The 16,615-nt window shown below is 43.7% G+C and overlaps 2 protein-coding genes across 2 annotated transcripts; both read right to left on the bottom strand.

The window, feature by feature from the left end:
• Positions 1 to 159: 159 nt before the first annotated feature.
• On the bottom strand, positions 160 to 3,136 carry LOC115200818 (vinculin-like). The gene is made up of 4 exons (XM_029763945.1): positions 2,875 to 3,136; positions 1,012 to 1,184; positions 534 to 651; positions 160 to 363 (listed from the first exon to the last, which is right to left on the bottom strand). Exons 1-4 carry the CDS (start codon positions 3,133 to 3,135, stop codon positions 160 to 162), a joined length of 756 nt encoding a protein of 251 aa, XP_029619805.1. The 5' UTR covers position 3,136.
• A 3,103-nt stretch (positions 3,137 to 6,239) lies between these two features.
• LOC115200819 (uncharacterized) lies at positions 6,240 to 16,539 on the bottom strand. Its single transcript, XM_029763946.1, has 6 exons — positions 16,465 to 16,539; positions 15,432 to 15,652; positions 14,637 to 14,820; positions 10,016 to 10,201; positions 6,590 to 9,565; positions 6,240 to 6,461 (listed from the first exon to the last, which is right to left on the bottom strand). The coding sequence occupies exons 1-6, from the start codon at positions 16,525 to 16,527 to the stop codon at positions 6,240 to 6,242; spliced, it is 3,852 nt and encodes a 1,283-aa protein (XP_029619806.1). The 5' UTR covers positions 16,528 to 16,539.
• Positions 16,540 to 16,615: the final 76 nt, after the last annotated feature.

The raw sequence follows: 16,615 nt of genomic DNA on the forward strand, positions 1-16,615 counted from the left end.
TTTACGAAATGTGGTCACAAAACTGTTGTCATAGGAACAAAGTGCTGACACTTATTTCATTACATTTCCCCAAAGTTGTGTGTCCCGTGGACATGATCCATATGTTTACATGGTAGCAACAAGTAGTTCCTGGTGTCCAGTCCATGGGGTTTGGCACGTTCACTTGAATCCCTGCTTCTGTATGTGTATAGGAGGGGCCAGGCTGGGGGATTCTCTGTGCTGGGAGGTTCTCCTCAGGCCAAGATCATCCGTGTCTGAGTTACAGTTCTGCTGGGCTCGGTGCATTTGTAGGTTCCTCTTCCACTGGAAACAGAGCGCTGCTGCCTCCACCCCATCTGAGTTGGGCTCCGGCTGTTTCAATCCCTGTTTGGCAGATTGCTATCTCTTATGGTAAATGTGTAAAATCGGGAAATATATACATTCCCTATCAATTGTAAATGTACAGGTTTACCAGGGAATCCATACATTTATGGGGCAGGGAATGTATACATCTCCCACAGTGAATCTGTACATCTCTCGGTAGTGGTTATTACCTTGATGCAGGCTGTCTCTGCTGCTCTGACCCCATGCAGAACTATCTGAAGCAGGTTCTGGGCATTCTTCACAAGGATCTCATCTGAAGACTTGCTTCCAGGGGTCAATGCATTAACACTGTGGAAATAGATATATGTAACTTGAATTAGTTCTGATCTAATTTAGGATATTAGATTCTGTGGATGTTTGTATAATATAAATACATTATTGTTATCAGTGAACAGGATGAAACATACAGAACTGGAAATGAGGTAAAGATCATTGATGTAAATTAGAATAGGAAGGGACCAAGTATGGACCCTTGAGGGACTCATACAAGTTATATTCAGGTATTTTGACTGCTATTCCATAAGGCAAACTGTTTTTTGTTGGGAAGGTAACGTCTACATAAGTTGTCTATATTGCAATACATCTGTTGGTGTAAAAGGTGTTTTATAAATACATTAAATTGATTGATTTGAATGATTGATCGCTTACCTGGAGATGATAGTGAGTTGGTTGGTGATGGTGAGAATCTGTTCCACTCTGAGAGACAGTTCAGCAGTACACTGTCTGTCCAGACAGTGGTTTGATATGACCTTCACAAAGTGGGTGATGTATTGGCAATTCGAGACCACGCCTTTTGCTGTGCTGACAAACATATCTTTGCTCTGTAATATAGATATATAGATCAACACTACATGTCCAAAAGTATGTGGACACTTGCTCGTCGAACATCTCATTCCAAAATCATGGGCATTAATATAGAGTTGGTCCCTCCTTTGCTGCTATAACAGCATCCACTCTTCAGGGAAACCTTTCCACTAGATGTTGGAACATTGCTGCAGGGACTTGCTTCCATTCAGCCACAAGAGCATTAGTGAGGTTGGGCACTGATGTTGGGCGATTAGGCCTGGCTCACAGTCGACGTTCCAATTCATCCCAAAGGTGTTTGATGGGGTTGAGGTCAGGGCTCAGTGTAGGTCAGTCAAGTCCTTCCACACCGATCTCGACAAACCATTTCTGTATGGACCTCTTTGTGCACTGGAGCATTGTCATGATGAAACAGGAAAGGGCCTTCCCCAAACTGTTGCCACAAAGTTGGAAGCCAGAATAATCTAGAATGGCATTGTATGCTGCAGCATTAAGATTTCCCTTCACTGGAACTAAGGGGCCTAACCTGAAACATGAAAAACAGCCCCAGATCATTATTCCTCCTCCACAGTTGGCACTATGCATTTGGCCAGGTAGCATTCTCCTGGCATCTGCCAAACCCAGATTCGTCCGTCTGACTGATGGTGAAGTGTGATTCATCACTCCAGAGAACGCGTTTCACTGCTCCAGAGTCCAATGGCGACGAGCTTTACACCACTCCAGCCAATGCTTGGCTTTGCGCATGGTGATCTTAGGCTTGTGTGCGGCTGCTGTGACATGGAAACCCATTTCATGAAGCTGCCGACAAACAGTTCTTGTGCTGACGTTGCTTCCAGAGGCAGTTTGGAACTCGATAGTGAGTGTTGCAACCGAGGACAGACAATTTTTGCACACAATGCGCTTCAGCAGTCGGCAGTCCTGTTATGTGAGCTTATGTGGCCTACCACTTCGCAGCTGAGCCGCTGTTGCTCCTAGAGGTTTCCACTTCAGAATAACATCACTCACAATTGACCGGGGCAGCTCTAGCAGGGCAGAAATGTGAAAACTGACTTGTTGGAAAGGTGGCATCCTATGACGGTGTGGCTGAAATAGCTGAAATAGTTGAATCCATTCATTTGAAGGGGTGTCCATATACCTTTAAGAAAACGCTTAATCCGGACAAATAAATAGCAAATATTCAGGCATTCAGAATTCGTCCTGACTGCACTAAATACAATAAACAGATTGATTATTGGTGTCAGGTGGCCTAGCAGTTAGAGCATAGTTACAAATCCTTTGTAGACTGCAAATTGACTGCAAGAAGCCCAAACAGATATAATATTTCACTATAACATAATAATTTCAAACCTTGATTACATTTATATACGATCTTGTGTCTCTATTATGTTTGGGAATACTTGGGAACAGATTTGTTAAACTAAAATCACTTGGAGCAGATTTCCTGGTGTTTTTACAGTCTTTTATATGCAATCATGAAAATAAATAAATTAAACCACCTTGCCCGTGGGCCAGTAACCGTAACCAGTAACCGTGGGCCAGTAACCTGAGCCGACAAGGTGATAAATCTGTCGACGTGCCACTGAGCAAGGCACTTAACCCTAATTTGCTCCAGGGGCGCCTTACTACTATGGCTGACCCTGTAAAACCACACATTTCACTGCACCTATCGAGTGTGTGAAAAAAAATATATTGATTGATTGCCATTACCAGTATGGGCCCTTTCTTCCTCAGGTACTGGGCCATGTGGTAGATCTGGTCTGCAATCTCCCTGGTAACCTGGACGATACGGTTGCTCCGAGCGTCCCACCTGTCTGTCTCTTGTTTGAGGAACAAGGCGGTGTAGGTAAGAGATGGGGTGATTGTGGTGTAGGTGAGGGAAGGGGTGTAGTAAGTCAGGGATAGGGTGTCTCTGAAGAATGCAGACCTTGGGGCATCCTGAAAAGAAAGATGTGAATATACATAGTGCATTTGGAAAGAATTCAGAACCCTTTACTTTTTCCACATTTTGTTACCTTACATCCTTATTCTAAAATTAATTAAATCGTTTTTTCCCCCCTCATCAATCGACACACAATACCCCATAATAACATAGCAAAAACATTTTTTTTGAATGTATAAAAAAAGGAAATATTACATTTACATAAGTACTCAAACCATTTACGCAGTACTTTGTAACCTTTGGCAGCGATTACAGCCTTGAGTCTTGTGTATGACGCGATAAGCTTGGCACACCTTTATTTGGGGAGTTTCTCCCATTCTTCTCTGCAGATCCTCTCAAGCTCTGTCAGGTTGGATGGGGAGCGTCGCTGCACAGCTATTTTCAGGTCTCCAGAGATGTTCGATCAGGTTCAAGTCCAGGCTCTGGCTGGGCCACTCAAGGACATTCAGAGACTTGTCCCAAAGCCACTCCTGCTTTGTCTTGGCTGTGTGCTTAGGGTTGTTGTCCTGTTGGAAGGTGAACTAACGCCCCAGTCGGAGTTCCTGAGTGCTCTGGAGCAGGTTTTCATCAAGGATCTTTCTGTACTTTGCTCCGTTCATCTTTCCCTTGATCCTGACTAGTCTCCCAGTCCCTGCTGCTGACAAACACCCCCACAGCATGATGTTGCCAACACCATGCTTCACCGTGGGGATGGTGCCAGGTTTCCTCCAGACGTGACGCTTGGCATTCAGGCCAAAGAGTTCAATCTTGGTTTCATCAGACCAGAGAATCTTGTTTCTCATGGTCGGAGAGTCCTTTAGGTGCCTTTTGGCAAAGTCCAAGCAGGCTGTCATGTGCCTTTTACTGAGGAGTGGCTTCCGTTTGGCTACTCTACCATAAAGGCATGATTGGTGGAGTGCTGCAGAGATGGTTGTCCTTCTGGAAGGTTCTCCCATCTCCACAGAGGAACTATGGAGCTCTGTCAGAGAGACTATCGGGTTCATGGTCACCTCCCTGACTAAGGCCCTTCTCCCCCGATTAATCAGTTTGGCTGGGCGGCCAGCTCTAGGAAGAGTCTTAATGGTTCCAAACTTCTTCCATTTAAGAACGATGGAGGCCACTGTGTTCTTGGGGACCTTCAATGCTGCAGACATTTTTTGGTACTCTTCCCCAGATCTGTGCCTCGACACAATCCTGCCTCGGAGCTCTGCGACAATTCATTCAACCTCATGGCTTGGTTTTTGCTCTGACATGCACTGTCAACTGTGGGATCTAAAATAGACAGGTGTGTGCCTTTCAAAATCATGTCCAATCAATTGAATTTACCACATGTGGACTCCAATCAAGTTGTAGAAACATCTCAGGAATAATCAATGGATACAGGATGCACCTGAGCACAATTTAGAGTCTCATAGCAAAGGGTCTGAATATTTATGAAAATAAGGTATGTTTATTTTCAATAAATGTGCACTGTATATATAATCTAATGTACAGTTGAAGTCGGAAATTTACATAAACCTTAGCCAAATACATTTAAACTCAGTTGTTCACAATTCCTGAAAGTTAATCCTAGTAAAAATGCCCTGTCTTAGGTCAGTTAGGATCACCACTTTACTTTAAGAATGTGAAATGTCAGAATAATAGTAGAGAGAATGATTTATATCATATTTTATTTCTTTCATCATATTCCCAGTGGGTCAGAAGTTTACATACACTCAATTAGTATTTGGTAGCATTGCCTTTCAATTGTTTAACTTGGGTCAAATGTTTCGGGTAGCCTTTCACAAGCTTCCCACAATAATTTAGGTGAATTTTGGCCCATTCCTCCTGACAGAGCTGGTGTAACTGAGTCAGGTTTGTAGGCCTCCTTGCTCGCACACGCTTTTTCAGTTCTGCCCACACATTTTCTATAGGATTGAGATCAGGGCTTTGTGATGGCCACTCTAATACCTTGATTTTGTTGTCCTTAAGCCATTTGGCCACAACTTTGGAAGTATGCTTGGGGTCATTGTCCATTTGGAAGACCCATTTATGACCAAGCTTGAACTTCCTGACTGATGTCTTGAGATGTTGCCTCAATATATCAACATCATTTTCCATCCTCATGATGCCATCTATTTTGTCCCTCCTGCAGCAAAGCACCCCCACAACATGATGCTGCCACCCAAACCACTCCAAACATGGTCATTATGGCCAAACAGTTCTATTTTTGTTCCATCAGACTAGAGGACATTTCTCCAAAAAGTACGATCTTTGTCCCCATGTAGGCTGTTTTTTTTATGGTGGTTTTGGAGCAGTGACTTCTTCCTTGCTGAGCTGCCTTTCAGGTTATGTCGATATAGGACTTGTTTTACTGTGGATATAGATACTTTTGTACCTGTTTCCTCCAGCATCTTCACAAGGTCCTTTGCTGTTGTTCTGGAATTGATTTGCACTTTTCGCACCAAAGTACGTTCATTTCTAGGAGACAGAACGCGTCTCCTTCCTAAGCGGTATGACGGCTGCGTGGTCCCTTGGTGTTTATACTTGCGTACTATTGTTTGTACAGATGAACGTGGTACCTTCAGACGTTTGGAAATTGCTCCCAAGGATGAACCAGACTTGTGGAGGTCTTCAATTTGTTTTCTGAGGTCTTGGCTGATTTCTTTTGATTTTCCCATGATGTCAAGCAAAGAAGTACTGAGTTTGAAGGTAGGCCTTGAAATACATCCACAAGTATACCTCCAATTGACTCAAATGATGTCAATTAGCCTATCAGAAGCTTCTAACGCCATGACATAATTTTCGGGAATTTTCCAAGCTGTTTAAAGGCACAGTCAACTTAGTGTATGTAAACTTCTGACCCACTGGAATTGTGATACAGTGAATTATAAGTGAAATAATCTGTCTGTCAACAATTGTTGGAAAAATTACTTGTGTCATGCACAAAGTAGATGTCCTAACCGACTTGCCAAAACTATAGTTTGTTAACAAGAAGTTTGTGGAGTGGTTGAAAAACGAGTTTTAATCACTCCAACCTAAGTGTATGTAATTTCCGACTTCAACTGTATATACTCTATATAATGTAAATATAATTCCCACAGAAAAAGCACAAATACCGTACAATACAAAAGTAGATCTTGTATCTATGTAGTTAAAATATTTAAAGTATCAGCTATTCAATACTCACATTTTGTTTTGTTGCCATCGCAGGTTCATATTTGGGCGTTGCACCACAGATACTGGAATTTTGTTCTGTAGTATTTATATTCTCTGGATTGGTTGTCTGCCAGAGTGCAATGTCTGGTTGGTATTCAAGCTTCTTCAGAGTAGGAGAAAGATTGCTCTCAGTCATCCCTTCTTTGGAATCTCCTGGTGTTCCACCCTGCAGACCAACCTTCATAATAATAACACATGCATTTTATAACATTTTATTTGTATAACAATCTCAAAGTGTTACAGTGTGCGCTTTAAAATAATGAAAACAAGGGGACCTTAAACAACAAAGCGCTAAGTTAACTCTACCTTGACGTGTTCCTTAGCCTCCTGGCTTAGCCCATCCACTTTATAGATCTCCTCGGCTAAAAAGCGAGCCTTGGCCGACCAGCACTGTATCTGGATCTCCAGACTGAGAGTGTTGAAGATACAGTGGGTCTCCACTACCAGCCTGGCTCGGCTCACTATATCCGAGATCTGGAAGGACAGATGATCGTTGATGGACTTCAGGTTAATCCGGGCACGAGGGTTGCGAATGTAGTTGAAACAGTCTTCAACGCTCTTGGTAGCAGCTTTGGCGTTCTCGAAAAGCAACTCTGCAGCAGTCTCAAATGTTTCTTGGGCCTCCTTGGATGTCTTATCATCTTTGTGGTGCTTGGAAGCCGTATAAGCAATGTTTACGACGTTTTGAATTGCGGTTGCATAGTCCTTATTTGCTTTGTTCAAGTGGCCGGATAGCACCCTCATTTTAATCAGAAGCTGTCTTTGTAGAAGTTCTGACCTGGCAAACTGGAGGACGCCTGAGAGAGATACAATGCAGAGGTCTTCAGCTACCTGTAAGTATTCCTCAGTGAGAGCCTTTAATTCCTCCTGAAGTTGTGTCAATGTTTTCACTTTGTAGGCGCTTTTACAATTCACGCTAGTCAGTCTCGCTGCCTCTTGGATTCGCAGTGAGTTCTCGGACATGGCTGCCAACCTTTTCTGAGGGGTCAACTGTCTCATCAACGTTTCCCTTGTTCCTAAAATCTTATCCAAAGAATTCAGTAAAACTTGGACTGACAGTGCCCACAGAATACAAGGCCCCTCAAGTTGATCTGCCTGACCTGATGTTGATGAGCTATTAAGTTCTGTCAGCTGTCTTGTGTTGTTATGGGCTTTGTTCAGCTTGCTGTGCAAAACTGTAAAGCTCTCCTGACAGTCACTTGGTGGCGTTATATCAGACGACGTCAACAGCTGTACCACATCGGCACACAAACTCATGACTTTGCTGAGTTCCTGAGAAATAGCAGTGGCGGCCATGTTTCGTGGACGACCTTGAAACATTGAATAAACGGCGTGGTACCAGGTTCCAGCAGCTGGTAAGAGGACTTTCCTGATGTTGTTGATCAGGTCAGAGAACAGTAAACTGTGTTTGTAGAGACTGTCCGTGCTCATAGCTAAGCTCATCACAGTCTCCTGAGCTGTCTGGACTAACTGAGGCGTCAGGGCCACTAACTCTGATCTGAAGATATCCAATGTCTGACTATCGACAGCGTCAACAATAGTTGAAGCTTCTTTCGCAGCCTGAGCGTAACAATTTGAAAGCTTGAGAACTCCTGTACAGGCTTTGCTGAGGACCGTTACATCTTTTTCTTTAGTCACAGTCACAACCTCATACAAGAGGGGCAAAAGGTCGAAATCAAGAGGCTTTGGGATTGGATTCGCTTCACCTGAAACAGCTGGCCACTTTAAATCATCATTGAAGTCATTGTCTGCCATCATAGGCTCTCTAATTTCTTTTTCTGAGAACTCAACTTTACATTCAACTGGTGAATCCCTTTCTGAAACATCTAGAACAGGAAACTGAAGGCCAATGTCTCTTATTTCCTGATCCATAGCTGATCCTTGAACCTGATTGGTTGCTTGGACTGAGGATGAGACTATGCTCTGGCGTGCATCCTCTCGCAGTGGACTGAGGAGGTGTGGATGTTGCTGTCCATCCAGCCCTTCTCTTAACACTCTAAAGTGCTGGATCACCACAAATGTGTGATCTGAAAAGACAGAGTATAGATTCACATCAAGACTGGAACCAGAGCACATGTCTCTGACAGATCCGACCACTTTGGCCTGTGACGCTTCAACCTGTTTCAACAGAACTAGGAGCCCATTGCGGTAGATGGGGTTGTCACTCTTGTCTACGTGTCTTCTAACAGAGTGCGCCACCTGTTTTGTGTGGGAGATAAGGTCATCAGCATGCTTTCTGAACAGTTTGTGGTTCTGGGCTTTATACGCTGCGTCGCATCCACACTGGTCGTTAGCCATCTCGTCAACTGCCAAGCTAGTGAATTCTCTAACATCGATGATGTCACAAAGAGCATCCTGCAGCTGACCGGTCTCCTCTTCCCATCTCTCACACAGATCATGGAGTTTCTGCACGGCCTCAAAGCAGTTCTCTAAGTCTGATCCGTCTTTATCCAACTCCAGTGCGAGAGGTTCGATCTCAGCCTTCAGACGCGTCAGGCAAGCCCTTGAGTTCTCCACATTTTCTAGACTCTTAGAATCCGTGGCGAAAGCCGAGATGAAACTTGCAACCTGAATCATCCTATCAGCCTGTGAGAGAAGATCCATGAGCAATACATGGATAGAAACTGGATCTACCGGCAACTCTTCAACTGAATCATTCTCCAAGACTTGTCCAACCATATTCACCAGATCTTCGAGTGGACTTGACCCTGTAACAAACGTGTCCAGAACTTGATAGAGAACTGCAGTCATCATAGCACTGTCAAGATTCTGGATTTGCTGCATCAGTGAAAAACAGATACTCTGTAAATGCTGGTTCAGGTTACTATCATCAGGATTCTCTGGAAGCTTTACAGGCCTGGACATTTCTGACCAGAGATGTAGGACATGTCGGCAATGATCCACCACACAGTGCTGAAGCTCCCTTTGTGAGGAGTTGGCCACCACCATGCAGTGGAACACAAGATCTCTTAAGAGGCTGTCAACGTTACTGATCGAGGAAGAGGAGGAAGAACTGGCCAGGAGCCTTATCAAACCATCACGCCTGTCAATGTAGTACCCACACGGACCTAAGGCAACACCACCTCTACGGCAATCACTCTCGAGTGTAGTTACAATGTCTTTCACAGTGCTTTTCACCTTGTCCAGAATGTACGTTTTGGCGACTTGGGCCTGCTCACTGGTTGGGTGTTTGATAGTGGTGACCATAGCCGTGTGAAGCATAGAGATGCATTTCCTCAAGGAGTCCAAAGAGTTGTGCAAGTGCTCCGTCTGCCTAGGATCCTGTAGGAAAATAGAAGATAAACAAAGACTTCAATTGCAACTACAGATACATTGAGTGAGTGCTCAGCTGGTCCTCTTTTTTTCATTGTTACAGACTGTTGATTGCAAACACATGTCCTACATCTCTGGTCAGAAATGTCCAGGCTTGTAAAGCTTCCAGAGAATCCTGATGATGATAACCTGAACCAGCATTTACAGAGTATCTGTTTTTCACTGATGCAGCAAATCCAGAATCTTGACAGTGCTATGATGACTGCAGTTCTCTATCAAGTTCTGGACACGTTTGTTACAGGGTCAAGTCCACTCGAAGATCTGGCTATTTTTACATAAGAGGATGGAGTTGAGTAGCCTGATCTCACGATAGCTCATACTCTGTTTCAATTGACAATTGAAGTGAAACGATCAGTCTGCTTGACCAGGTTAAGAGTTGAGCACGTTCCTTCCCCTTACCTGCAGGGCTTCAGCCCGCTCCACTACCAGGTTGTTCAGGAGAACCAGGGCCTCAGTGAACCGATGGAAGGCCTTCAGTAGAGACAGGATGTCCAGGGAGGAAGCTAGAGAGGATAGGCAGTCCAACACCCAGTCTGCAGCCACTACGATCTTTCTCACTGTTGCATCATCTTCCACTGAAAGTATCTAGATGACATAGGAATATAAATAATCGATAATTATGATTTTTGGAGGGTTTACTTGAATAATATTACATTTTGTAATGAATATGATAATGTTATACAACATGCTTTATAGGGTTATAAAGGGTTTTCTTGAACACTCTCCACATATTTTTCAGATAGTTATTTTTCCAATTACATATGTTGTTCTACGACTATGTGAACCAACCTGGAAACAGACACTGTATGCTGTTTAATATTCATACGTTTGTATATACGAAGAACAGTTAATGATTATAACACATTATAATGGGTTCACTCATGCTCATCACAAGTCTTACAATGACAAGTCATAACAATTCTTATAACTTCACCATAACGCAGTATACAGTCGTGGCCAAAAGTTTTGAGAATGACACAAATATTAATTTTCACAAAGTTTGCTGCTTCAGTGTCTTTAGATATTTTCATCAGATGTTACTACGGAATACTGAAGTATAATTACAAGCATTTCATAAGTGTCAAAGGCTTTCATTGACAATTACATGAAGTTGATGCAGAGTCAATATTTGCAGTGTTGACCCTTCTTTTTCAAGACCTCTGCAATCTGCCCTGGCATGCTGTCAATTAAATTCTGGGCCACATCCTGACTGATGGCAGCCCATTCTTGCATAATCAATGCTTGGAGTTTGTCAGAATTTGTGGGTTTTTGTTTGTCCACCCGCCTCTTGAGGATTGACCACAAGTTCTCAATGGAATTAAGGTCTGGGGAGTTTCCTGACCATGGACCCAAAATATCGATGTTTTGTTCCCCGAGCCACTTAGTTATCACTTTTACCTTTTACCTCTCCATCTTAAATAAGCATGCCCCTTTCAAGAAATTTAGAACCAGGAACAGATATAGCCCTTGGTTCTCCCCAGACCTGACTGCCCTTAACCAACACAAAAATATCCTGTGGCGTTCTGCATTAGCATCGAACTGCCCCCGCGATATGCAACTTTTTAGGGAAGTTAGAAACCAATACACACAGGCAGTTAGAAACGCCAAGGCTAGCTTTTTCAAACAGAAATTTGCTTCGTGCAACTCCAACTCTAAAAAGTTCTGGGACATTGTAAAGTCCATGGAGAATAAGAACACTTCCTCCCAACTGCCCACTGCACTGAGGATAGGAAACTCTGTCACCACCGATAAGCCCACTATAATTGAGAATTTCAATAAGCATTTTTCTACGGCTGGCCATGCTTTCCACCTAACTACCCCTACTGCATTCAACAGCACTGCACCCCCCACAGCTACTCGCCCAAGCCTCCCCCATTTCTCCTTCTCCCAAATCCATTCAGCTGATGTTCTGAAAGAGCTGCAAAATCTGGACCCCTACAAATCAGCTGGGCTTGACAATCTGGACCCTTTCTTTCTAAAATTATCTGCCGAAATTATTGCAACCCCTATTACTAGCCTGTTCAACCTCTCTTTCGTGTCGTCTGAGATTCCCATAGATTGGAAAGCAGCTGCTGTCATCCCCCTCTTCAAAGGAGGTGACACTCTTGACCCAAATTGCTACAGACCTATATCCATCCTACCCTGCCTTTCTAAGGTCTTCGAAAGCCAAGTCAACAAACAGATTACCGACTATTTTGAATCCCACCGCACCCTCTCCGCTATGCAATCTGGTTTCAGAGCTGGTCATGGGTGCACCTCAGCCACGCTCATGGTCCTAAACGACATCGTAACCGCCATCGATAAGAAACATTACTGTGCTGCCGTATTCATTGACCTGGCCAAAGCTTTTGACTCTGTTAATCACCACATCCTCATCGGCAGACTTAGTAGCCTTGGTTTCTCAAACGATTGCGTCGCCTGGTTCACCAACTACTTCTCTGACAGAGTTCAGTGTGTCAAATCGGAGGGCCTACTGTCTGGACCTCTGGCAGTCTCTATGGGGGTACCACAGGGTTCAATTCTTGGGCCAACTCTTTTCTCTGTATACATAAATGATGTCGCTCTTGCTGCTGGTGAATCTCTGATCCACCTCTACGCAGACGACACCATTCTGTATACTTCTGGCCCTTCTTTGGACACTGTGTTAACAACCCTCCAGACGAGCTTCAATGCCATTCAACTCTCTTCCGTGGTCTCCAACTGCTCCTAAACACAAGTAAAACTAAATGCATGCTCTTCAACCGATCGCTGCCTGCACCTGCCCGCCCATCCAGCATAACTTCTCTGGACGGTTCTAACTTAGAATTTGTGGACAACTACAAATACCTAGGTGTCTGGTTAGACTGTAAACTCTCCTTCCAGACTCACATCAATCATCTCCAATCCAAAGTGAAATCTAGAATTGGCTTCCTATTTCGCAACAAAGCATCCTTCACTCATGCTGCCAAACATACCCTCGTAAAACTGACCATCCTACCAATCCTCGACTTCGGCGATGTCATTTACAAAATAGCCTCCAATACCCTACTCAACAAGCTGGATGCAGTCTATCACAGTGCCATCCGTTTTGTCACCAAAGCCCCATATACAACCCACCACTGCGACCTGTATGCTCTCGTTGGCTGGCCTTCACTTCATAATCGTCGCCAAACACATTGGCTCCAGGTCATCTACAAGACCCTGCTAGGTAAAGTCCCCCTTATCTCCGCTCACTGGTCACCATAGCAGCACCCACCTGTAGCACGCGCTCCAGCAGGTATATCTCTCTGGTCACCCCTAAAGCCAACTCCTCCTTTGGTCGTCTCTCCTTCCAGTTCTCAGCTGCCAATGACTGGAACGAACTACAAAAATCTCTAAAACTGGAAACACTTATCTCCCTCACTAGCTTTAAGCACCAGCTGTCAGAGCAGCTCACAGATCTCTGCACCTGTACATAGCCCATCTTTAATTGAGCCCAAACTACTACCTTTTCCCCTACTGTATTTATTTATTTTATTTATTTTGCTCCTTTGCACCATATTATTTATATTTTAACTTTTAACTTTCTTCAAACTACAAATCTACCTTTCCAGTGTTTTTCTTGCCATACTTTATTTACTCTGCCACCATGGCATTTTTTTGCCTTTACCTCCATTATCTCACATCATTTGCTCACATTGTATATAGTCTTATTTTTTTCTACTGCATCATTGATTGTATGTTGTTTTACTCCATGTGTAACTCTGTGTTTTTGTATGTTGTCGAACTGCTTTGCTTTATCTTGGCCAGGTCGCAATTGTAAATGAGAACTTGTTCTCAACTTGCCTACCTGGTTAAATAAAGGTGAAATAAAAATAAAATAAAATAAATAAAACCTTATGGCAAGGTGCTCCATCATGCTGGAAAAGGCATTGTTCATCACCAAACTGTTCCTGGATGGTTGGGAGAAGTTTCTCTCGGAGGATGTGTTGGTACCATTCTTTATTCATGGCTGTGTTCTTAGGCAAAATTGTGAGTGAGCCCACTCCCTTGGCTGAGAAGCAACTCCACACATGAATGGTCTCAGGATGCTTTACTGTTGGCATGACACAGAACTGATGGTAGCGCTCACCTTGTCTTCTCCGGACAAGCTTTTTTCCGGATGCCCCAAACAATCGGAAAGGGGATTCATCAGAGAAAATGACTTTACCCCAGTCCTCAGCAGTCCAATCCCTGTACCTTTTGCAGAATATCAGTCTGTCCCTGATGTTTTTCCTGGAGAGAAGTGGCTTCTTTGCTGCTCTTCTTGACACCAGGCCATCCCTCAAAAGTCTTCACCTCACTGTGCGTGCAGATGCACTCACACCTACCTGCTGCCATTCCTGAGCAAGCTCTGTACTGGTGGTGCCCCGATCCCGCAGCTGAATTAACTTTAGGAGACGGTGCTGGCGCTTGCTGGACTTTCTTGGGCGCCCTGAAGCCTTCTTCACAACAATTGAACCACTCTACTTGAAGTTCTTGATGATCCGATAAATGGTTGATTTAGGTGCAATCTTACTGGCAGCAATATCCTTGCCTGTGAAGCCCTTTTTGTGCAAATCAATGATGACGGCACGTGTTTCCTTGCAGGTAACCATGGTTGACAGAGGAAGAACAATGATTCTAAGCACCACCCTCCTTTTGAAGCTTCCAGTCTGTTATTCGAACTCAATCAGCATGACAGAGTGATCTCCAGCCTTGTCCTCATCAACACTCACACCTGTGTTAACGAGAGAATCACTGACATGATGTCAGCTGGTCCTTTTGTGGCAGGGCTGAAATGCAGTGTAAATGTTTTGGGGGGATTCAGTTCATTTGCATGGCAAAGAGGGACTTTGTAATTAATTGCAATTCATCTGATCACTCTTCATAACATTCTGGAGTATATGTAAACTGCCATCATCCAAACTGAGGCAGCAGACTTTGTGAAAATTAATATTTGTGTCATTCTCAAAACTTTTGGCCAGGATTGTACCTGCAGACTTTACTTAAAGTGTCACTACATAGGCTAATGTTACTGTACTTTGACCACTCTTAGCAGAACATTCTGTGTTGCAGTGATAAGCTCCTCTCTGTGCTCGGCAAGGCTGGGCTGGATACTGAGTTTCTGGGCTGCCAGGAGGACATGCTGTCCAGACACAGTCATCGGCTCCACTAGGGATGACATCTCTGTCCTCATTACCTCATCATCTGTGGCTTCTGAACGTCTTGGAAAAGAGGCAAGAGAAAGAAAACAGCCTGGTTTTCATTTATTGATGTTGTTATTTAGCCTGGAAACCAAACGGATATGAGCCAGCAGCAGAGCCATCTATTTCTATATGCAATAAAAGGCTCTGGTAAAATGGAGCATATCAGTTTGGATTCCAGGCTTGTTGTTATTACTCAGGGCACTCACAGTTCTGTATGGTATTCATATTTTTTACTATGTGATGTTCATGACAAACTTTGCATGTTGTTAAGTTTAGAAAATAAAGTCTGGCTTCAATTAACCAATTCCTGCTCAGATGACTATAAGACATTCTTCCTGTTTTGCAATAACAGATGGAGTCAACAAATGTCTGTCATGCTAGACCAGAGGAAGCCAGTCCAGGTAGAAGCAAGAGAATATACCTCTCTTGTAAATTTGGGGAACACAGTAAAACCTAAAATGATAAATCTAGCAAATAATACTATTACTGTATATTATATTTTATAAGAGGCTTCAACCATATTTATTATAGACTACCTGTCCTTTGTTTTTTAAATATATATACGCAAGGGAAGCAGTACACACTTTAAGAGAAAGGATAGAGTGAATTGGAATGCAGGGTCCCACCACCTGTAGGCAACGATGGCCATGTTCTTGGTGGCTCTGGCCACAGCCTGTGCTTCTCCCTCTAGCTGGGTGAACTGCTCTGGTCCCTCCAGCTCCTCTGCCCTCTCACACAGCAGGACCAAGTGGACCAGGTGGACTGCGATGGGGGCCACCACCTTCTCTATAGCAGCTGTCTTTATCAGGCTAGCCTGGTCCAGGAGAGATGCCATACCTGGACACTGGTACTGCAGGAGTGATGGCCAGGAAGTTAGTAATGTTATATTAAGTTGAATTGACAAATTATACAGATAGCCCATCATGTTGATTAGTTTGTATTTTCAGGTGTTTTTAACATTGGTAACTACAGTAGGTCTCCTTAAAAACAACTTCTAAACATATTGTAACGACCCTGGGTTTATAACCCCGGGTATCGACTCCGCCACTCGAGCACGCTTTTGGGGCACAATCGATAGCGCGCTGGACTTCGGGCTAGAAGGTTGAGGGTTCGAGACTTGCTCCCTGCTGTTTCGTTACAATATGTTAAAGGTACACCCAGCGAAATGACGTTGCCACGAGCAGCGCCGCAGATATTGCGATGAGTGAGATGCAAGACTTTTCGATGCCCTCTCAGTCTAGACTCTAGTATCTGCACGGGTTAACTTCACGCTGTTATAGCGTGGTAGCCACCGGAACAAAACAGCAGAGAAGTTGAGCCTTGCGCTTCAACTCTCCTAGTTGGGGTTAATTGACCCAATATGCTGTTTACTTTATGTGTTAATAACATTAAGACTACGTTATCCAGCAGGCTATGCGGATGAAGGTGGTTGAAGAATGCCTTGCATGGCTAAACATGTAGTTTTCTAGCTGAAGTATATGTTCATTAACAGTAGTTAAACCTACACCCTGATTTGTCATTATACAAGGAGCAAATATAACACTTTCTACCTCATATTGCTGTCTACCTTTAACTAAATACTTTGTAAGCAGACCTTCAAAGTCTTTCATTTTCTTAATAAGTGAAGATGAAAGCTTTCAATAAATTAAATGCTGAATTTACCTGTGAGGATGACAGCTCTGTCTGCAACTGTTGCAGCATGGTGCTGTAGTCTAGTTGTTTCATCTCACATTCATTATTTAGACGCAGCTGAGCGAGAAGCCCTGTGCTTGATATGTGTTTCATGGCAACCAGTATCAGATGACATTTTCCC

Source organism: Salmo trutta, chromosome 10, assembly GCF_901001165.1.
Source record: "Salmo trutta chromosome 10, fSalTru1.1, whole genome shotgun sequence".
Classification (NCBI taxonomy): Eukaryota; Metazoa; Chordata; class Actinopteri; order Salmoniformes; family Salmonidae; genus Salmo; species Salmo trutta.